This window comes from Phaseolus vulgaris, chromosome 7 (genome assembly GCF_051622355.1).
Source record: "Phaseolus vulgaris cultivar YP4 chromosome 7, ASM5162235v1, whole genome shotgun sequence".
NCBI classification, from domain to species: domain Eukaryota; kingdom Viridiplantae; phylum Streptophyta; class Magnoliopsida; order Fabales; family Fabaceae; genus Phaseolus; species Phaseolus vulgaris.
The window spans coordinates 54181109-54204456 of record NC_143504.1 but is presented as its reverse complement, the minus strand read 5'-3'; the positions used below and the strand labels follow the sequence as shown (position 1 = coordinate 54204456).

General features: G+C 29.6%; 3 protein-coding genes and 1 long non-coding RNA gene across 4 annotated transcripts; 2 read left to right on the top strand and 2 right to left on the bottom strand.

The window, feature by feature from the left end:
• The first annotated feature begins 1810 nt into the window (after positions 1–1810).
• On the top strand, positions 1811–3500 carry LOC137828329 (ethylene-responsive transcription factor ERF024). The gene is made up of 2 exons (XM_068634849.2): positions 1811–2281; positions 2729–3500. Exons 1-2 carry the CDS (start codon positions 1999–2001, stop codon positions 3076–3078), a joined length of 633 nt encoding a protein of 210 aa, XP_068490950.1. The 5' UTR covers positions 1811–1998; the 3' UTR covers positions 3079–3500.
• Positions 3501–5679: 2179 nt separating this feature from the next.
• Positions 5680–6530, top strand: LOC137828429 (uncharacterized). The gene is made up of 2 exons (XR_011083877.1): positions 5680–5899; positions 5999–6530. It is a non-coding gene; the product is annotated as an uncharacterized LOC137828429 (long non-coding RNA).
• A 3071-nt stretch (positions 6531–9601) lies between these two features.
• LOC137830283 (dehydration-responsive element-binding protein 1B) lies at positions 9602–10377 on the bottom strand. Its single transcript, XM_068637533.2, has one exon. The coding sequence runs from the start codon at positions 10281–10283 to the stop codon at positions 9708–9710; it is 576 nt and encodes a 191-aa protein (XP_068493634.1). The 5' UTR covers positions 10284–10377; the 3' UTR covers positions 9602–9707.
• A 5865-nt stretch (positions 10378–16242) lies between these two features.
• Positions 16243–20253, bottom strand: LOC137830281 (uncharacterized). The gene is made up of 3 exons (XM_068637532.2): positions 19243–20253; positions 17812–17986; positions 16243–16962 (listed from the first exon to the last, which is right to left on the bottom strand). The coding sequence occupies exons 1-3, from the start codon at positions 19927–19929 to the stop codon at positions 16433–16435; spliced, it is 1392 nt and encodes a 463-aa protein (XP_068493633.1). The 5' UTR covers positions 19930–20253; the 3' UTR covers positions 16243–16432.
• Between the last annotated feature and the right edge of the window lie 3095 nt (positions 20254–23348).

Here is a 23348-nt window from a genome sequence, read left to right as displayed (position 1 = left end):
TGGTTCTATAGTTTTTTTCAATCCTTTTATAAGCTTTTGACATGTTGTGATAGAGAGAGACACCCCCACCTTTTGTGAATGGCATATATTAGGGTCGTTTTTTTATGAAATGTGCTGCAAATGGTTTTAAAATTTTTGTTCTGTTCTATTATGTATGACAATGAAATGTATTTATTTTGATGATGTGGTAAATTTCTTGTCTGTCACCCTTGTATTACTTATGATGTTGTGTATATGGATCTCTTCTCAGCTCTCGTCAAGGTTTCCATACATAGTATTTTGTTGGTTGGTCATGCATACGACTAAGCGGTGTAGAAAAAAAAAAGAAATGATAGAATGACAACTTTGCTCCACTATACAACCATTTATCTATGCTTAAAATTTCAAATTTTACATTAAATGATAAAAATACTCCTTTTTATATCATTAATAAAAGGTTGTATAATGGAGCAAGATGTCACCATAAAAAAAAAATTATTAAGTCTCACTTTAAACCTAGAAAAGTGATCATTTGACTTCAAAAAAATCATTCAATAATCTAATTTAATAATATAAAATATGTAATAGCATTTTAAGTTAAAAAAATTAAAATATTAGAAATCCTCCAACTTATGTAAAAAATCTAAAAGTTAAAAAACGAAAAACAGAGTAAAAAATGCCCAAAATCCTGTGTGACCCCTCTCTGACTAGCTAGTACTGACTTGTCACCTTAGTTAATCTTCCGCCACACATATATGTATTAAAATAATAACTTATATTATTATTTTTATATTCACTCATTTTTCTATCGTGTATAGCTTTTAAAATACTTTAATTTTATCTTTTCTCTTATAATGTTTGGTTTAAGGGCTTTTTTTACGTCGATCAGAAAAAAAAGCTGATAACAACAAGAAAACTTAATTGATTTTTCATAACACGTTCTCACACTATACTCTAAATACGTATTCATTTTTTTTACTTTTTTTTATTATATTACTCTTTTGATCTATCAGTTTCTATTTTTTTCTCTTCCTTATTTCTATATTTTTCAAGCGTGATACTAAGCAGGCTATATTGCTCCCCCATTTCTTTCATTGGGAACATCAATTGGAACTAAAAGATATTTACAAAAGAAGAACTCACTACTTTTTAGTTGAAGCTTGAAAGAGGGTTTATTCTAACTCTCGCACGATCCATTGAACGTATCCACTCGTTTCTTCAAAGATAGTTAACAACTCAATTAAATTCCTCCTATCGCTTTCAACCACAAAATTCCGTGTCTATTGCTGCGAAAACACAAAAAGAAAAAGAAAAACTTGCTTAGTGTAAAACTAGTAATGATGCCAAATCAAATCGCACATAAGCCTAGAATCAAAGATTTTAGACAAACTTAAACTATACACGATAATTTGTGAAGAAGCTAATAATTTGCTGTTGATTTACATGTTGCTGACGAAACGAAACTAGCATCGTACTGTGCTGTCTCCGAATGAAAATTATATTCATGGATATCACTTGCGTTGCGACAACTTCACAAAACCCTACCTAATTAAATGGTTGGAGAATAAAACATGTCCTCGTAAATTTGATTTGCCATCGATGGGAGAGAGTCCTACGTCATTAATAATCCTATGTGCTATCTCCAACACATGTCACTCACCATTGTATAAATAAGAAGAAATATCCATGTTTTATGTTCTGGAAAATCTTTGTTGGAAATAATTGAAAAGGGAAAACAGGGTTTTAGTGATGTTATACGATATTCACAAAGTGCACTATCATGTGGACAAAATTTGACGTTGGATAAGTTACGCGAATTGAATTCAGTTTTTTTTTTCCCTTTTTACTTTCTTTTTTGATTTTTTATTTGTAACGGAACACGCTCTCCGACCCAGATATCAATCGTTGGCAAAGCCAAGCTGGATTACACCCCAACCATTCACAGGCCGCAATTCAGAAACAACTGGTTTGCACTTTCCGCTACTTCTTCTCCAACCTTCGTTAAACTCACCTCCATAAATGGCTTCACTCAATTGCCATCAACTTTCACTCGCAACACACACCTTCACACACCACATAGACAATACCACCACTACCACCGCCATGTATTCTAATAATGCAACCGGCAGCAGCAGAGCCTCTTCCGGAACCGGCCGCTACCGCGGTGTCCGCCGTAGGAGCAACGGGAAATGGGTGTCTGAGATTCGTGAGCCCAAAAAGCCTAACAGGATTTGGTTAGGCACATTCCCTACACCTGAAATGGCCGCAGTGGCTTATGACGTGGCAGCTTATGCTCTCAAGGGTAAGAATATCATCAAAGGAAAAATGTTTTTTTCTTTAACATTTTTTCATATTTAATTTTAGTATCTGTATATTCAGATTAAATACTTTTCAAATTTTAAAACGTACCTATATTTTAATTTTTTAAAAATATTAAATATTAAGTTGATGTGGAAAAAAAAGTCTAAATCAATCATTTGAATGTATAAGAAATAAAACTAAGTTTGACAACAAATATTTTGGTTCATTTCATTATTGTCTATACTATATCAATGTTTTCATGTGATACACCTTTTAGAAATATTATTATACATCTTCTAACAAAACATGATCTCAACTAAAAAATGAAACTTAATTAGATTTATAATAATCATAATGTAGTTTATAATTTTTATTTTGTTTTCCTTAATGTCAATGTATTTACATACATATTGTATCTAATACACGTATATATCATATCTGATACTAGGTAAGGACGCTGAGCTCAATTTCCCTGACTCCGCTTCTTCCCTTCCTGTCCCCGCTTCACTCTCGGCGCGTGACATTCAGATGGCGGCAGCCGCTGCGGCGGGGGCTGCTGGAGCTGCGAAGGATGCTATGCAGACGCCAACAGGGAATTATAACTCTTCAGGGTTACAAGAGAACCAAGCAGGGATGAGTAACCAGTTCGTGGACGAGGATTTGATCTTTGACATGCCGAATGTTCTTGTCAATATGGCTCAAGGAATGCTGCTTAGTCCTCCTCCTTTTGACATTGGTTTGGAACCCAATAGCCCAGAAAACATCGAACATGAAACAAGCCTGTGGAATTTCCCTTAACATATTCTAATTAAACCCTTTTATTAAATTCAGCACTAGTATATATACAAGTTAAAGCTCTATATTAATGCTTGAAATGCTAAAAAAGAGTGAAAAAGAGAGCAGAAAAGGTATCCTGTTATGAATTATATGGGCGAACTCTCACATCAAATCTTTTGCTTGGCCATGACGAAATTAATGTGATTTGTGTAAGAGCAGTGCTCTTGTTTTCCTTGTCTTTTGGTTCTATTTTTATCTTCATATATGTATAGGTACAACTAGCACTGTCTACGTTAACGTAGAAGGGGTTTGCTAGCTCCTAGGTTGTTTTTATGTTTTTCTTTTCCTTTATATATATGTGTGTGACTTGTGATGTGCAGAACAATCTTTTTGGCCATATACTGGTGCTGGTTTATGAACTTATAACTTTGTAGGCGTGTTTATCGAAACTCTTAAACCCCGAAATCTTGGAACCAAATGCTGTTTAGTTTATAACTCGTTTAAATTAATAGATTCAGGTGTTGCCCTAGTATTCTATAATAACTTTGATTCCATTCTGAGGTTCTTCACCGTGATCAGACTTGGTTTAATTATAAATGAGGGGAATAATAGAAAGAAAAACATTTTATGTCATTTGAGCAAGTGGCAAAGTTTATTATTACTACGTTGAATGTTGGGGTGTTTGGTTTCCTAATCATGTTCCAACCTACCTTTCCCTTGATATCACAAGAATGAAGGGTCAACTAACTTCTGTGTTCAGTGGTATATGGGGATATATAGGGATGAAGTTTGTGCTCCACCTTACCCCTTGTTAAAGTGTCATTCTCAATAAGTTTTGGTATTTACACAAGGATCCCAATAATATATAAATTCTTTAAATTAAATTATAATATATAAATAAGAACAAATATTATTTTATAATTTTATTTTATGAATATATAAGTTAGACTTAAATTTAATTATTAATATAATATTACAATATATTTAAAAATAAATAAATTTATCGTAATTATCTGTCACATGTATGAAATATTTATATCTCAACATTGAAATTAAACTCAATTCCTAATAGTAAAAAACGCATACCGATTGTGAATCTTAAAAGCACAACCACGGGATATGGTTGAATTTCTCTTCTTACAACATGTAAAAATTGAACGAATATTAATTACACTTCTGAGTTGTGGTGAGAATTATGGAAAAAGATTTGCAATTTCAGCTTTTACAAAGTTTAGAGAGGAAAATGTTATTAAAAAACATAATTTTACAATTATAATATAATCACACCATGCAAATTCAAAATTGTTTGATTTTTTTGAGTAAGATTCATATATCATCATAAAATTGTAAAAATTGTAATAAAATACATGATTCTGAATATATCAACACTAATTCATAAATAATATTTTTTAACTATACTTCAACTTCTTTTAATGGAATCCTAGTTTCCCATGACTTAAAAATTCTTTATGAATAAGTATAGTTTACCTATGTATCGTTTTTGTTAATATATGAGTTTTGGTCTAGTCATCTATATTTTTGTATTTTCTATTTTTTTTAATAATATATTTTTTTCATACGATAACAAATTATTGTTGTTACTTAAGGTGTCATCAAATATCTCAAGTTAAATAATAATTTTTAACACAATTCTTATTATTGGACTATAGGCCTGCGCATGCTTTTGGAGCTAATCCTGAAAATGAATGTTTGTTACAAGACAACATATAGGTATCATATGAAAGATTATCTTCTGTTTCAATAAATCTTTCTGTATATGAAGAGAGGGAATAAAAATAATAATAATTGAGTTTCTCTACGTTGAAAATAACTTGTAGATTTTATATTTTAAGAAGTTAGACGAAAAAGTTTTATTAATATTATATATATATAAATAAATAAAAGCTCATTTAACATGTGAAACTTCAATTTATTTTATTTTTATATACTTTTTTTCCTACATATTTATATTATATATAATATAATTATTTTTTGGTACATACTATATTTTTCAAAATTAAAGAAATGGTGATTAATTTGAAAGTTTCACGTTAAATCTAAATCACTTACACCCCCCAACTTTTGTTCTAATTTAAGGAAATTAGTGTTATTCTGTAAAAACATGTCAAATGTATCTTAGCTATACTTATTAATTGATCGTTGTTTCTGGAAAACTGACACTGATAGCAATTGAAAATAAAATATTAACAAAATGATTTATGACCACTGCAAACCAGAACTCTAATGTTCATTACAATGACACATAGACATTAAATTTACTTCTCATGATGCGCTGATAAAAAAAAATACTTGTCATGATGCGTGCAAATGTTTCGAAACGTTTTTTTACTTTAAAAGTTAAAAAATAATTTACTTTTAAATAAATGTAATAAAACAGTAGTTATTTAAAAATTTAAAAGCAGATAGAAATTTCTCGACATTATTTAAATAATTATGTATATTAATAAATAAGATAATTTGGTTAAGAAAATAAAGTATTAAACCCGTGTATACTGAGAGATAATTTCTTGCTTACAATAATTTTTATTTTGTGAAGAGAAATTTTAATCAGTTTTTTTATTTTGACTTTCTCTAATAAGAACAACTCTTTCCTAATCTTCTCTGGGTATGTTTCCCTTTTCTTCTTGAGACTTTTTTTTTCCATCTTCCATCTTCCTCTTTTATCTTTTTCCTTGTTCTTCATATCTAGACATTCTCATATGAAATGTTTAGTCTTTCTACACCCATAAGAGACGAATTTCTTTTGAACTCTTTATTATCTTTAGGTTTGCATCTTGTGCCATAATTTTCATACTTCCTTAACTTCTTTTTAACCTTATTGGTAAGGAAAGAGAGTTCTTCATCATCTATGTCATAATTTTTTCTGGATTTATCTCTTTATACCATTTATATAAATTAATTTATCTCAATTATCTTCTAGGAGGAGGAGGTCGAGCCCTTAGAAGGAAGCATGGCGGCGCGTGATGCCGTGGGAGGGCGGCAGATCCGACGCGCGAAGATGAAGAAGAGCTTGCAGCCGCAGATATCAAAGGTCTGGTCGTCGAACTTCGTACCATAGTGCCAATTGAAGGCTTCGGAATCGCAAATCGACATCGTGGAGGTTCGAGGAGGAAGAACGGTGGCGGAGCAAAACAACGACGTTTTGGAGAACAGTGGCTGCCACTGCGATAGCTCAGACTAATGCTTGAATTAATTGACAAGCTAACAAGAAAAAAAATAATTTACAATAGATGCGTCCCAAAACTACGATATGTCGAATCACAGTAAATGAGTTTAGGTAGAAAATGATTGTAGGAAATAATTAAGCACTAATTAAGTGGTTTATGTTATGATACAGTTGTAAGATGGATTGTAGAAATCTAAGAAAAGTAACTTGTCATTCGGGCCATGAAAGGAAATCACAATTAGTCTTAGCAATAATCAATGATGGAAGGATTATGTTTGTGCTTAAACTATTGCTTATTGCCTAATCATTACAGCTTTTGACTCTGTCCATTACTTTCCTTCCACTATTCATCTTCCAAAAGTTAATTTCATAACATGGCATACATTCTCAAGGTTTTTAAGTTCACGCACTAACTCCATCAGTTAATGGAAGTTAATAATCAACTTTCAGTTTTTTTATTCATGTCTAATTAACTATTAAATTTATGTATTTCAGTTTAGAACTTCTTTCTCAAATTTAAAATTAATTAAGGTCTTCGATAGTTAATAGATAATTTATTTTACTCATTGGAAAAGGTTGAACCTACAAGTTTGGTCGCTTTCAATTAATTTAAAAGGTAATGGTATGATCTGAATTTTATTTAATAATAAATTTAAATAAATAAAGAAGAGAAAGTTTATAATAAAGTATAGATATTTATTTTGTATTTTATTTAAGATTTTTTCTCTTTAAAAATTATATTCTTTAGACTTTCTAAATTTAAAAGATCACTCGAATTTTGTGGTGTTATCGTATTTCAATGTTGAATAAATAACCAAATAAAGAGTAAAGTGAAACCATCAATGTGTTAGTAAATTATTTTTTACAATAACACAAAACAATTACAAGTTATTTGGAATTATAATAGAAAACTAGCTCAAAAGAAAGTACAAACAAGAGAAAGTACGAACAAGATGACTGATCCATTCCTACTGAACAAAGTCTACGACTATCACATGATTGAAGTATTAGACTTTGTACACAACCATCAAACAATATATCCTTAAAAAGAGTTTAGTAATTTATTATTATAATTTAAACAAATATTTAGTTAGTTTAAATAAATAATTAGTTTATTTTTTAAATTGTGTATTTAATTATTTGTAACTAAATCCAATTTAAATAATTTATTAATTTAATATAATAAATATTTAGTTAGTTTAAATAATTAATTAACTTATTATTGTAATTTTAAAAAATATTTAATAATAATATAATAAAATTGAAAAACCAAAAAAAATAAAAAAACCAAAAATTTTTCAAAAGAAAAAACACGACTTCAATTAAAAAAAGTAAAAAAATATTAAAAGTGGAGATTTGTTATTTTTACACTCTTAATGCATAACAATAATTTAATAATCTATTATATTAATATTTTAATTATATTTTTTATCTTTTAACTCAAAGTGTGTTTATATGTATTACTGGAATTAAATATTTAAGCGAGTTATTTTTCTCAAAGACGTTAAAATATAACTTTCCAAAAACATAAAATAACTTCAACTTTTATAGCCATTGAGTGAGGAGCCTATTTTTTAAAACCATACATATATAATAAAAAAAATATTATTTGACACTCATTTTTCTCTTAGTTTTACCTTACACTTCCTTTTATTATATTTAACTAATAAAAATAAATATATTTTTTAAAAAAACAAATAATAATATTCTTAGTTGTTAAATAGAAGTATAAAAGAGTAATAGTATGAAATTATCATCTCCCATAAAAATAACTTGACGATTTCGGCACTGGGACAGCCTAGTCTAACAATTCAGAATTCACTGACACAGCTGGGCTGCATATTGGCCTTTATGTGAACCGTGAGACTGTTGAGGGGGAAATATGAAGTGGACTGTTTCTTCCTGCACCTCCATAGCTTCTTCTGTCACCCCATACAATACATAAAAATACTTTTTTATCCTTTCACAGCCATCCCATAGAATAGTTTTCGGACACACATTTGAAAAAAGACTTCCATATTACATAATCTGAAAGTTAAAAAGACTTTCGGATTACATAATTTGAAAACTAACTATGCATAAGAAAAAAGACTTTCAAATTATATAATCCGAAATATTACAGAGGGATAATTTTGGAAATATGAAATTTTATGGAGATGAGAGAATAATATATGGAGGTGCAGGATAAAATACTCTATGAAGTGATAATGATAATGGGTTTGATCCACCATCTAGGCCCAACCTGATGCATATAATAAGGCGAATTGATTTATAACTTATGATAGTAAAAGTTTAATAATTTAGTTCAAACAGTTAAAAATAATTCATCTAAATAATTATATGATTTTATTTTATTATTTTTTTAAAATTCAGTTTAATGTTATAATATTTCAGTTTAATTTAATTCATCTAAAACTGAAAACTATATATTAATATGAATGATCTGGAAATAAAATCCGGCAGGAAATGACATATACGATGATGAGTCTTGCCGTTATACATGTCCAAGGGCAATATGGACAAATATGCTTTCACATCCACTTTTTTAAATACATCTCACTTTTTTAAATAATAATAATAAATATAAATGAAGTATTTGAAAAAAATAATATTTTATGTAATTATTTTTAAAAATATAGACATGGAATAATCATGACTTCTTTTTTCTTTTTTCTTTTATCAGCAGAATAATCATGACTGTTAGGATATGGATTGCAGAAGAGTCAAAAAAATTTCAAATCCTCCTCTACACAATTATATATCACCAACTTAATTAGGTCAATAGGTCAACCTAAGGATAAAAAGATCAATGTCATGTTCATATGTGTTTTTCTTTTCGTAGCTAATTTTTCATCAAGATTTGTGATATGAGTGTAATTTCACAAACTTTTCTAAAAGTATTTGTAATAATAAAAAAAAGCAATATTTTTTTAAAAAAAAGTTTAAATTGAGTTATACTTTTTAAAAATAAGCAAATAAAAAATAATTCTATATTATTTTATACATATTTAAATAATAATTTATTTATTTATTTACTATTATTATTTTATTTTGAATTTGTTATATATGCAAGCATGTCTTAAATCCAAAAGAATCTTCAATTGAAGAAATTAATTTGGATTATAAACTTATTTTGGTAGTTGCTTGTGATAAAACTTAACATATAATTAATTTATACTTTAATAATAAAATTTAAAATTTGGATTCTGTCTTAAATTCCTTTTAGCCAATCCAATTATTTTTCCCCTTCACACAAAATCTTTCTATTTTGAAAAATGTTTTGAATTGATTAAGCAACATTAATTGCTTGAAGTTACCATCTAACTACTAAAACACAAAATTCTGAAAAACTCGGTATTCTAGTAATATTTTGAAAGATATGTATTGCAGAAATATGCTATAAGATCATGGTTTATTTGAAGAAGATGGAGCCTTGCATAAACTTCTGAAAATACCTAATTAATTACCATAGAGTCAAATCTACTGTGGTTTCCCCATCAACCCAATTGAATCCCTTCTGCAAAGCCGGAGGTGCAATGATCAGTGCTTCCGCCATGCTGTTCAACAACTCCGGCATGTTAAACACCTCCTCCTCATCCCAAAAGAACCTTCTAGAACTTTCATCCGATGCCAACTTCAAACAATCTTCATTCCAAAAGAAGTTTCCAGAACCTCCACGAGAAGAAACATCGTCCCTCAGCTTTTGGAACTCAGTGCAAGAAAGAAGCTTCTCTGCGGTCTGCGTGGCGGCAAACTGAATAGTCCTCACAGAGGACGTACCTGAGTTGAGACGCGGCAAGAAGGAAATGGCTTCCGGGAAGTTCAAGGAAGCCCTGTCACCCTTGAAAGCCAATGCGGCAACGTCAAACGCAACAGCAGCCATGTCGGGGCGAGAGAAGGTCCCAAGCCACAGGCGTGCGTTCTTCTTATTAGGTTGTCGGAACTCACACACCCACTTCCCCTTCCTCTGCCTTACGCCTCTGTAGACGGGGTGACGTGTTTCTTGGAACTTCTTCCTCCCAGCTTTTCGTTTCTGCATCTGTGCACTCTCTTAGTCCAAAACTTCTCACTGTAATTGTAAGGGATTAGGTTTAGTGTAGCTAGGAAAGTCTTCCATGAGGGTGGTTTTATATTGAAAGGGGAAAAAGGGACATGATAGTTTCACAATTATCAAAATTTATACTTTTATTTAATATTTTATTTATTACCTTTTTATTTAATAATTTAATTTAATAATTTATATTATATAGTTGTTAGAAGATGAAAAGAAAATGTGAATATAATTTTTCGGATAAAAGTTAGAGTTGTGAACTTGAGGAAACTTGTGTGGCATGTTGCGGCACAACGACTGAACATGACAGAACTACAGCGACGTGTTATTGTGACATCAAGACAATGTGAGAAGCGTGCCTAAATTGTTGTTTGGACCAGTATATTTTATTTTATGATGCAGATATATTTTATGATGCACGTGTCTGACTCTGAACTTTCGTGCACAGAAATATGTGGAATAAACTAAATTATAAAAAAAATGTCAATATCAATTGTTCTTTAAAAAATGATTTTTTTATATTACTGATATTACTGATTCTTGTTACAAGTTTTTTTAGTCTACTTATTTTTTTTTTAATAAAGTCTCGTCAAGTTGTAGGAAAACGGATGAAATAAATATAATAATTGAGAAGAAAAATTCTATATAATAATGATCTATATTTATATATAAACAAGATTTCACTATTTTAATATATTTTTTTAATTTTTTCTATTTTATTTTTATATCAATATTTAATTTAATTACTGTATTATGAACATTGCGTAATTTTTTTTTAAAACATATTAAAACAGTTCTCACCTAACTGATAGGAGAGTAGAGAGAGTGGTACTTTAATTTTATTTTGTTCTCACCTAACTGATAGGAAAATGAAGAGATTTGTTACTTTTCTATTCTAAACTGATATTCTTCTTTATTAAATAAATAGTTTTTTAATTTTTAATTTTATTTTATTGAAAATTTAAACTAGCTTTCCTTACTTTAGTTTGAATAGGTGCCCACTAAGAACTTGAATCCTACAAAAGCTTAAGGGTAGCCTAACCTACACACAAAGTTCTGATAACAAAATTTAACTATATCACTAGGACTCTAAATTAACAAAATCTAATCCTGGAACTAAAAGTGTCATATGTAAAACCTAACTGAAACGAACCTAAGAAGTTCAAAATCTGACTCAAAGAGAAAAAATAAATATGAACTTATTCTATTTGAGATTCTGATTGAGTAATTTTGTAATTTTTGCTACCAGAAGTCCAATGATAGACTATTGAACTTCGATAGTTGATATGATGATTAAGAATGTTAGAATTTTAGAGAGAATGTAGATGAAAGAAAAAATGAAACTTGTAAATGATTCTTTTAAAATGAAACCTGAATAACTGAATTTTATATTTATATATTTTAACTTTAATAATGAAATCTCTAGATATCATTTAAGTATATCACTTCTAATCTAAGTTTATCTTCTAGATCCTTATATAAAATACTCATATAAAATATATTATGGGTACTAAAATATAAAAATTAGTATTTTAATTAAAACAAAATAATAGATTAAAATAAGAAATTACAGAAATTAAAAATAATATAAAATAAATTTAGAGATTTAAAATAAAAGGTAACTATGTTTAGAGGTTAAATCATTTTATGTATCTAAAATTAATTTATATGTATAAAAATTGTAAGACTGTATTATTTCCGTATTAGATTATATTTTAAAAAATATTATTACTTTTACTAAATTGTATAATAATATATTAATTTTCTTATATTTTTGTTGTAACAAAGTGCGTCTATTTCTACATAAGTTATTCTTATTACAAATATATTTAACTTTACCTTTCGTTAAACTTTTAATAAATACATGTTCATCAAATTAAAAATATTATATAGCATATTTAAAAAGTTTTATTTAATTTTAAACGTGCTACCAAACATGGAATATTTCATTACAATATGATGTCACATCTAAGTTGATGGGTTGAGGGATAGCAACAGTTCTTTGCCCTTTCACTGACACGTGCTATTATTTATTTCTTCTGTCTTTCTAGATTTTTTTAATCATTCGCACATTTTTATTTGCCCTTTGGATAACCCATGGTTCCACAAGATACTGAACTTAATTTGTAGTTGTGATTAAAATTAGATTAATAGATTTTTTTTTTCAAAAAAAGGGAACGAAGAAACAGTCTACAACGTGTTAGTGTTATACATATGTCCACCACGAAAGGAAGTTAAATTAATGGTAATTAAATATATAATTCTTTGAATTAGCATTAGGTTTAAGGTTATTTTCAGAAGAGTGTTACCACTGGGGTGAGAGTTAATCATATTATGATTCAGCGCTTTCCAGAAATTTTTAATTGTATGTAATGAAGACCCGTTCAAATATCTAGATATGTTAGTGGGAGATGTCATAAAGGAAATATATTTTGGGAAGGTGTGATGGAAAGAGTTAGAAAGTGATTGGGATAATGGAAAGGGAAGTTCATACTCACAGCTGCTAGAATCTGTTTAATTAAATGTGTTTTCTTCTCTTCTCCTCTGTTTTACATGTTCTTATTTATTTAGAATGCCATTGATGATGGCAAAGGAGATAATGAAAATGAAAAGGAAATTTATGTGGGGTTGGGTTCGATGAGTAGGAAAATTGCATGGGTGTCATGAAAAAAAGGTCAGAAGGGAGGGAGGTCTTGAAATTTTAGATTTAGACTCTTCAATGTTGCTCTCTTGGATAAATGGATTTGGCAATTGGGAATAGATAACAGTGGTTTGTGGAAGGAGATCCTAGAGTGGAATTATGGAAGTTGGAAGAATTTAAAGTTTCAAAGGGTTAAAAAGTCATACTCTTTTTTGGGGAGAGACCTGACAGAAATATGGAATTCAAAGGTTTGGAAAGTTAAGTTTGAGAATAATCTTAAGTGAGACATTGGAAGTGGGAGGAAGATAAAGTTTCTCAAAAGATTTATGGTGGGTGAGGATGTTTTAAAAGAGAGATTTTGGAGACTTTTCTCTCTTAATTCAAACAAAGAGGGAAGATTGTTTCAAGGCGGGGAGTGGATTAATAATAACTGGGTTTGGAAGGCAAAGTGGAGAAAGAATTTGTTTGTGTGGGAATGAGAACAATTGTAGCAGTTGGCTCAAGCTTTGGAAGGTAAAAATATTAATTTGGATAAAGAGGATTGTTGGATCTGGAAAGAAGGCGAAACATTCAGTTACACGATTAAATTTGCTTATAGTATTATAAAGGGAGAGACAGAGGTGGAAGTGATACTTATATATGAAGATTTTTGAATTTTAAAAAGGCATAACCATCTTCTCACATTATAGCTTGGAGGGTCGTGGAAGACAAGATTGCGTCTAAAGCTAACTTGGAAAGATGATGGGTCTATGTGCTAAGTAACTTTTGTGGTATGTGTGGAGAGGAAGAGAAGACTACAATTCATTTATTTTTTAAGTGTAAAATTGTTTGGTTAGTATGGTGTAAGTGTTATGAGTGGGTGGGTTTAGTTTCAGTGGATCATTGTGATGCTAAAACGCATTTATGCACTTTAAACTAGGTGGTATTAATAAAATGGTTAATTTGATTTGAAGTTGTATGTGGATTGCAATAGTAGGGAAGTTGTGGAGGCATAGGAACAAAAATGTTTTCAGAATTGACCTTGAGATTTTTACTATGACATAGTTAAAGACGTGGTCATGGGTAATATTTAAAGTTTCACATGTTTGTATTTCTTATATCGATTGGTTTCTTAACCCATTGGTATGCGTGAAATTCATTAGGTAGATTTTTTTAGATGCTTGATGCAGCAGTTGAGTGTATTTTTTTAAAAAAGTAAAAGATATTATTTTTATTTTATTGAAAATTTTAAAAAATGTATATTTATTCACAAATAAAAAAATAAATGAGTATTATTTAACATGAAGAGATAAATTTAATTTTGTACTTAAAATTAATTTTATCATATGAGTCCTAAAAATAAATATGATATTTTATTATTAATATTAGAGAAGTAGATATTATCAAACACAAACTAATTAAAAAATAATGTATTCTAGACTTAAACTATCCATACATATATTTTACAACAATATTATGCAATATAAAGGATTATTTCAAAGAGAAAACTTTCTCCAGTTTAAAAACCATCTCTTCTAAATGTCTATGCAATAATAATTATATCAAATATGAAAATAAGCTCAATCCTTTGCAGGTTTCATAAATTCCTCACATTATTTATGAGGTTAGGAATACAAACCATTTGTGAAGGACATGAGAAAAGCTTTCTCATTCTTTGAAATTTTTTAAGTAATTTTTTCTAAAACAATCATGTTGAACACATGATTAGATATTATTTCAATAAACGAAGTCGAATTTTATTTTATTATAATTTGAGGCTTTAATTTGTGTTTTGGTTTGATTTCACACACTTGATAAGAACTTTTAAGAGAAAAAAATGAATTGAAATTTTCAATAAATTCAAAGTGGTCTGTAATAGAAATACAAATTTATAAAAGGTCATGAGTGTGCTTTTATAAGTTATGGATAAGCTCATTCCAATTGGAGAAATCCATCTAAACAAACTTCTATGTTTTTAAAAAGTATGAAAAATCCAATTATGCAAATGAGTTGTTTTCAAAGTACTTTAAGAGTTGAATTTATGATAAAAAAAACATCTGTATAACATCAAATTAACTTTAATATATTTCTCTTAAGGAAACTGAACTACTATTTTTAATAATAAAAAATTAAGTAATTTTGTTAATATAATTGAAGATAATCTGTAATTTAATAATTTTTCTGATTAAGACTAACAATAAATATTTTTTTTTTCTATACAAGTTTTACTAAAATAGTATAGTTCTCTTAATATGCATTATATTTATTACTGAATAATTATGGTAGTTGAATAATTAATATGTATGTATATATTACTTACAATCATTTACATTAAAGTAATTTATATACAGAGTAAATTATACTACCAAAAATTATAAACAATTTAAAAAAAATAATATGTGATTGTGAAAATAACACATCTTTTTGACAAATAGAAAAGAAGTAAGAAAGAGTAAGAAGGAAGAAATGAACTGAGCTAAATGATAGACTGCAACTACTACACGATGCGATCTCTGGAAAAAAAAAATTAATACCACAAGAACAGAGAAGATAAACCTCATTAGTCATTAGTTGTTTTCAACAAAATGTTCAGTTGAATATCTCAGTCCAACTACATCCGTGTTTGTCTGGCATGCATGTTACAATTAATTCTCTCACCACCATTATCTTTTCTTCATGTTAATTTGTAATACAAATATGACCATACAATGAATTTCAAACCACTCTACAAAACTTATAGTTATAAAATATCAATAATAACACCTTTAATACACTCTATATACTATTTATATACTATCCTGTATTATTATAGTTAAAATTCATAAATGTCAATAATATAATCTCTATTATACTCTTTTTTATTAATACTTAAAATTTCAAATTACAGAGTGTTATTATCACATTTGTAATCCTCCTAGACATGTGTATTATTTGTTTCTTTTAATTGTTGGGATTTTAAATATATATATATATATATATATATAATTTTTATTCTCAAATCTTAATACAACATATTAGTTATGATTTTGATAATTAATTATTACTTTTATGTTATGTTTAATTAAGTTATCTACATATAATTGTTTATTTTGATTAGAAGTAATTATTTATTGTGATTAAAAGCAATTTGGGTGCTGATAAAAAAAAGTAATTTGGGTATACTTATCTTATTTTTAGATAAAAAGGTTTTAACAAAATAACCTTAAATAAAAAAAAAGGGAAGGAGTAACTAGTAGATGCAATAGAAGATGTTTTCTTTTTATCATTTGTTAAGGCTGTTTTGTAAAGATAAATTACTAAGGTGGATATATTAAATAGAATAATGGGTGAGGATGAATAACTGCAAAAACTACTAAAGGTGATTTACATACACCAATCATGTACATATCCCCCAAGTTCTTATCTAACTATAGCCTATTCAAATAAGGTGCAAAGTTAGATTGTAATCTTCTAGTGAAAAGAATAAAGATAATCATTCATTCTAAATTCTTCAACTGCTTCAAAATTTTCTCACACACTAACATACTAGTTCCTCTGAAAGCTCCTCCACTAGATAGCAAAAGATTGCAAGCTCAAGTTCCTGAACTAGCTCCCCTGTCTGCTCAGCATTTTTCTTCCACCTACCTTCTTCTCCAGAGAAGTCCTCTTCAATCATCATATCAATGGTGTTGCACTTCACTTCTTTCCATAAATCTAGTCTCCTACAAACCCTTCTTATCACCACCGTGTTCCTCTCTTCTGAGGAATTTATTTCTGTCTCTTCCTCCATTATCAGATCATAAACCAGCCTCTTAAGATCCTCAGGTGCCTGCTGCATCTTATCCACTCTCGAATGACTCAGGATTTCAACCACACTTCTTTCCCCAACAACCTTTTCTTCACCACATTCTGTTTCGATGTCAACATCATCATCGTAATCATCCTCTTCGATAAATGTTTCATACTCCTTGTCTTCTTGGTCTAACATTCTCTTCTCAAGCTCCACCGGATCTAACCCTGCAAGTTTCTCAAATCTACGAAGCCTGTCTAGTAGATCCTGCGTAGTTCCTGAAAATTTAATACAAAGAAAAAGAAAATCAACATTCAGTTAATTTTTTAAAGTTGGTTAGAGACATTCATTGCAGACAGATCATATTTCAGAGAAATCTCTTTTTGTACAGAACTGACAACCTTTCTTACATATATTTCAAGTTCAGTGTTTAGTAACTCAGCATGGATAAACAGCAATAAGTACAAGCAGCTATTTGAAGCATATAAAGTTTAGGATGCCTAAATTGGTCTTGAAGCACTGGTACCGAGATAAACAAAAATGTTCTCTTCATGCCACTCTATTACACATCAGCTAAAATGATGAATCATACCAAAGAGAACAAAAAAACAAAGGTTTAACGAGGATAAAGGGGTGTTGTGTAATAATTGAAAAAAGAAAAGAAAATGAAAAAGGTGATCGATGCTGTTAAGATGCAAAGTGTGACATGGTTTGCTGCTTTTCAGAAAATTAAAAACTACTATACTTGAATGGTGCTGAATTGCTCAAACCTTACACAGAACATTGAATAGAAGTATCAGGAATTCTGACAGGAAAAAACTTGTGGGTCATGTTGAAATTTATAATGACACTAGTAGCAATGTGTAGTTGTGAAGAAAGAGTAGGGCAATTTGACATTGAATGCGAATGCATGTTGGGGGATGAGGTATTGTTATCGTTGGATGGAACCCACAAAGATAGGTGGCATTGGCAGAAATGATATCCAGAAGACAGCCCCCCTTAGGGTATTTTGTAACAGACAATGAATTTTGAAGAAGCGTGTACGATGGCATGTTGGTGGAAAACGACCACACAACATAAAATGGTGGAAAATAAACCAAAAATATATGTATTAAACAATGACGTACTTTGAACATTGGCATAGCTAGAGTCCAAATCAAAGCCATCCTCTCCATGATCGTTATCATCATCGTCGAAGGGTGGGTCTAAAACAGACACTGGACTGCATTGTTCCTTATCTTCCTCTTCTTTCCCGGATTGGAATTTGTTCACGACGCCATCACCACTGTTAGTTTCATTGTCCTATGGAAAATTTCACAACCACCACAGTTAGAATATTGTCGTAATTGGGTAGTTAACATAATTCCCTAATCATTCTTATAATGCCCATGGATTTAGACTCAACACCTGCTTCATAATTGGGTTGTTGACTTCTGTTTTTTATGTTTTGGTACCCACTCCACTATTAATGTAATCGAAAATCCAAACCAGAAACTATTTTTCTAGAAAACCGAATGTCGGGGTCCAATAATTCATCCCAATAGAACAAACAAAAACAATATTCGTCTTCTTTTAAAGGGCTTTTTTTCACCGAATAACCCCAAAAAGTAAAAGGAAAAATCGAGAAGGTTGCATGGCAGACACCTGGACGAAAAATACAACTCAGAAACTCCAAATTAAATTAACCTACGTGACCTCTGCTTCACCAAATATTTAACAAATTCAGCAAAAATGGCGGGGTAAAATCCTCTCTCAAAAAACTTCCGCCAAAATTCCCAGACCCCTAATGCAGATCCTATTTGCCGACAAAAATAAACACCACGAACTATCACGGTTAATTCACGAGCTCAACTCGGTGCTCCGACTCACCACACTACCGAGTCAAACACCGAGTTGAACCCGGAAGAATAAAAATCAGTTCCTTCAAAGTTATTATTAGAATTATAGTTCAATTAAAATGTTCTGAATTCTTCTAAATTTATCCTCAGTAGTAGTAAATTTAATTAAAATGTAAAGTATGATATCTAATCATATTTGAGATAGTGTTGTGAAAGTATCAAACATATATTTTGGACTGTAGTCTAAATATAAATATTTTATAAGGTAAATACGTAGATTTTTTATTAAAAAAACTACTATCTGATAAGTCATAAATAATAATTTGGAGCAAAAGCTTTTACAGTGTACGTGTGTATTTTAAACATTTTTATTAAAAATTAAAAAAAAATCAATCTAAATTTATAAAATCAGGAGTTACAAAAATTTGTAATATGAGTTAAATAAGAAACACTTTTATTATAAATTGATTTTTTTATTTTTTATTTTAAATAATAAATTTACAATTTTGTAAATTATTTTTCATATAATTAGAAATAATGAAGACAATATGGTTTACATTGAACATAGACTGCGTACAAATAGTTGAAAAATTGATGGTATTTTTTACTTTTACTGTATAAAAAGGGCATTAATTAAGTTGAGTGAGTAATAAAAAATAATTTTTATTACTTGGAAAAAAAAAAAGTATTTGGCAGAAGAATAATGTGAAAAGGAGCAACCTGAGTTGTGTGGCGACAGGGAGAGGCGAGCGGGGAAGAGAATTCCGGCGTTCGGCGGGGGGAGTAGTCGGGGCTCCGTTGGAGTGAGAAACGGAAAGGGGTTTGGCAGAAGAAGAGATCATGAGAGTTGAGTTTGCGTGTGTTGACGAACTGAATCTCTTGTTCCACAGAGTCATCGAAGGAGTGGCCACTACTACAAGTTTCCAAGTCCAACGACTTGTCCTCGTTGCTCTCCGACCACACGCCACTACTGCTGGGCCTGCCCTCACAGGATCCCACCACCGCCACCCGAACATCATTGTTTATATGTTCCCTGGTTCGTTGGTTCTTGAGTTTCTTGAAGAGCGAGCCGAAGATGCCGAAGGCCCTGTTTGGCTTGGGTTTGGCGTGTTTGTGGATTCTGAGCGCGGCTTCCAGGAGGAGCGTGGCGGTTTTGGCGTTGGAGGGCCTGAGTTGACTCTCCTTCTTGGTGGGCGGCGCGAATTCCAAGAGCGGGGATTTGGTGGCGTTGTGGAAGGAGAGGAGGCATTTATTAAGTGGGAAGTTTGAGTTTGAGGTGTTTTTTCTTAAGGTGGTGTTTGGGGAGGTTCTTTTGAGGAGGGTACGACGGTCCGAAATGTAGTGTTTGAGAAGGAAGGGCTCTTGGTCCACCAGCAGCAGGTCCCGCAAGTGCTTCTCCGCCATCATAGTGATTAAGGAGGTAGGTTTGGGGTTTGGGGTTTGTGGTTTGTGGGAAGTGCGTTTTGGTAGAAATAAGAGAGTGAGAGAGAGGGGAGTTGGTGATTCAAATGTAGGGAGAGAGTGAAATGGTGATATTATTAAATAATAATGCTACTGCTACTGCTACTACTGTTCACCATTGCATTTCTTTTGTGGTTGTATTTTTTTGGTAACTTTCCTATGGTTTTCTGTGAGAGTAATTCCAAGTAGTAAAGTTTTGTGAGAGAGAGAAGAAAAATGTAAAATGAATAGCCGGAGGAGGAGGAGGAGGATCAACTCTTTCCCACCAACAACACACACATGCTTCTGCAATTTTATACAATTAATATACTAATATTTTAATACATTTTTCTTACTCATTTATATATTGCATTAATAAATGTAATTCATTCTTTAACACATTTTTTACATGTTTTAATTACTTCAACAAATTTCTTTTATCTGTTTGATTATTCATATTTATTATTTGAGATGTTTCCTTTGTTTAGCATTTAAACTTAAAATCTTATATAAAATATATTTAGAGGTGACAAAATAAATTACATTTATTCATCATAGTCAGAACAGACTGAGACACTGGCTTATTCTGCCAAAGAAACAGGTTAACTGATTGGTCTACTAGTTGTAATGTTTTTAAGACTTAATTACTTAATGATTTTAATTAAATTTATAAGTATTTATGATTTAAGTTGGCATACTATTAATATATATATTTGACTTGCTCTAATAATATTACACACACCAAATATGATACTTTAATTATTTTTATTTTAATAAATTAATTTTAATATTTTACATGCATAATATAAAAATAAATAAATAGAGAAACTCACTACATATCTTTTATCTTATGATTGGATATGAAAATTCATAATCATGAAGTATTCAATCATACTGAACTTGAATTGTTTTTTTTTTCTCGTATTTATATGAATAAAATCATTTAATTTATTGATTTTAAATTTTTTATTACATATTTTAATTATTATCTAATGTAAGAATACAAGATATTAAATAAATATTAATAATTCAAAAATATCAATATTGATGATATTTTGTAGTCAATCTTATTTTTTTATGTTCATTAATATTTTTTTTTTCAATTAATATTCATGAAGTATTTTTTTTATTGATATCGGTCAATATTATTTCAATTAATGTTAATCACATTTACTTAGGATGATATCGATAAGAACGATGTTGACTGTAGTTTTTCTTTACTAACTTTTTTGTATTGATCTTAATTAAAAAATTTCTTCAATTAGCATTACATAAAAACAATCATAGTTAATGTTTGTTAACATTTTTTCCAACCAACAATTAGAAAAAAATCCTAACAAATTATTGAAAAAGAATAACATTATATAAAGAATAAAAAAATAATCAAGACATACGTCAATAAAAAAAAATCGTATTTCCATTATTAGATTTTTAAAATTTTTGAATATAGATTTGTTTGGTTCAACGAGGACTTTGAATTTGGGAAAAAAAAATGTATGGTATTGTTATAGTTGATGACTATTTTAGATACATAGTCAACGAGATACTCTAAAGGAAGCCATGAAGGTAACACTATATTAGGCAACAAAGTAAAGAAGTTTAATATGGAGAAGTTAAATTTGGTTGTTCATCTTAATTCCTAAAGACTCAATGCCTTCAATATGAAGAAGAAGAGAAAGACACAAAAGTTAAAACCTGCAATCTTGAGAGCAAAGTTTACCGAATATGACACTAATCTACCATAGTAAGTAGAGTGCTCGAAAAAAGATAGCAAGAAATCTTACTGAGCTCAAGTAATTTATTTTAGCTCAACATAAAGATGGGTTTAATAAAGCATTAAGACAAACTACATTTTTTTATAAAGTCCTTATAAAAAAAAAGATTTGATGTGGGAAAAGATGTGTACGACATTGCTTTGGTGCTGGTAGAGGATATTTTAGATGAGAAGGAGACCTCAGCTAAAGAGAAGTACATTCATCCTTCGAGTCCAACTGCTCATGTGGGTGCTGAGAACATAGATCCTACTATAGGTTCTTAGAGAAAATCATATTAGTAAACAAAAATATATATTTTAAATTGGTATTACCTTACCTTTGTGAGTTTTTATTATTAGATCAAAATTAAAAAAATCCTACATTTGATTTTTATTACGTTCTTAACAACAAAGTGTAAACATGACTTTATAAGCATTAGATCTTGTTAGACACAAGTCTTTCATTTGGTTGAACCGACAAAAGTATTTTGTCAAAAAACTAATAAATGTTAATTTTATGTTTCTAAAGAATGTTTGTATATTGAAGTGTTCATCATATCGAAATCTTTTAAAGATCATGCTTAAAGTTGCTCGACACAAATAACTTTTTTAAAAAAGTAAAATGATTAAGATAACTAGTTTTATAATTATTGAGTTTTATTTTTAAAAAATTATTATGTTAGAGAGAGGATTTTTGTGTCTCAATCATTGTATCAATTTCATATATTAAATTCCAAATTTACACTTCATTATTAATACTTATCAAATGTTCTAGTAAGAATCAAAATAATTTGATTGTAAATAATTGAGATAAACTCGGTACCAAGTGAAACATGTGTTGAAATATTTTTTTATAGTGAATAATTACATATAAATTAATTTAATTTGTATACATAAATCACTTATACATATATAAGTGATATAGTGAACTGTTATTAGTTTTTTTTTATGTTGAGATGAATTAAAAAATATGTCATTCTCATATTTCATATTTTATTATTTATTTTCTTTATTCGTATTTCCTTACCATTTTTAGCGAGTTTTGTATAATTAAATTTAAATTTATTTGAATGGAAATTAAAAAATAAAAGTTGAAGTGTTGTTTTTAATACCAACTTTTTGAAATGTTAATTGAAATTTGGCCTCACCAACATAAGTCTGAAGGAGGAAGCCATGAGATGAAAATCCCGGGAAGTTAGAAATTGTAAAATAAATTGTAAGAATAGCAAATAAAAATAAAAATTGAAAAATCTGAATTAATATTATAAACGTTGTTATCAGACAGAGAAGCGATTTAAAAAAATTGTTGTCAATGTTGCAACAGCTGTGGTAATTAGATTGCAGCATTATTAGGAGTATGATTCGTACGCGGTGACTGAAAAACAGAAGAGGCAGTCACCGTCACAGTACTTGTGAGTGGTGATTGAGACCCGTTTCTGTTCTCCTTTTGGATCTCTTCTTGCCTCTGTCCTCTCTCTGAACCCAAACCCTGATTTTCAGTTTTCACTTTTCCGTTGCATCACTTTCGTTTTTCTGCTTTTTAATATATCTTCGTTTCTAATGTTTACCACTTCTGTAATAGGTTAGTTAAATATACTATATTTATCTTTTCACCATAACTAGACAACAATTT

Bases quoted from the DNA above. Each gene is read 5' to 3' on its own strand.
- LOC137828329 (XM_068634849.2), top strand. From the start codon at position 1,999: ATGGCTTCACTCAATTGCCATCAACTTTCACTCGCAACACACACCTTC. The intron at 2,282-2,728 runs GTAAGAATATCA...ATCTGATACTAG, and splicing joins GGCAGCTTATGCTCTCAAGG to GTAAGGACGCTGAGCTCAAT.
- LOC137830283 (XM_068637533.2), bottom strand. From the start codon at position 10,283: ATGCAGAAACGAAAAGCTGGGAGGAAGAAGTTCCAAGAAACACGTCAC.
- LOC137830281 (XM_068637532.2), bottom strand. From the start codon at position 19,929: ATGATGGCGGAGAAGCACTTGCGGGACCTGCTGCTGGTGGACCAAGAG. The intron at 17,987-19,242 runs GTTGCTCCTTTT...AATTTTCCATAG, and splicing joins CCTGTCGCCACACAACTCAG to GACAATGAAACTAACAGTGG. The intron at 16,963-17,811 runs GTACGTCATTGT...TTAAATTTTCAG, and splicing joins TAGCTATGCCAATGTTCAAA to GAACTACGCAGGATCTACTA.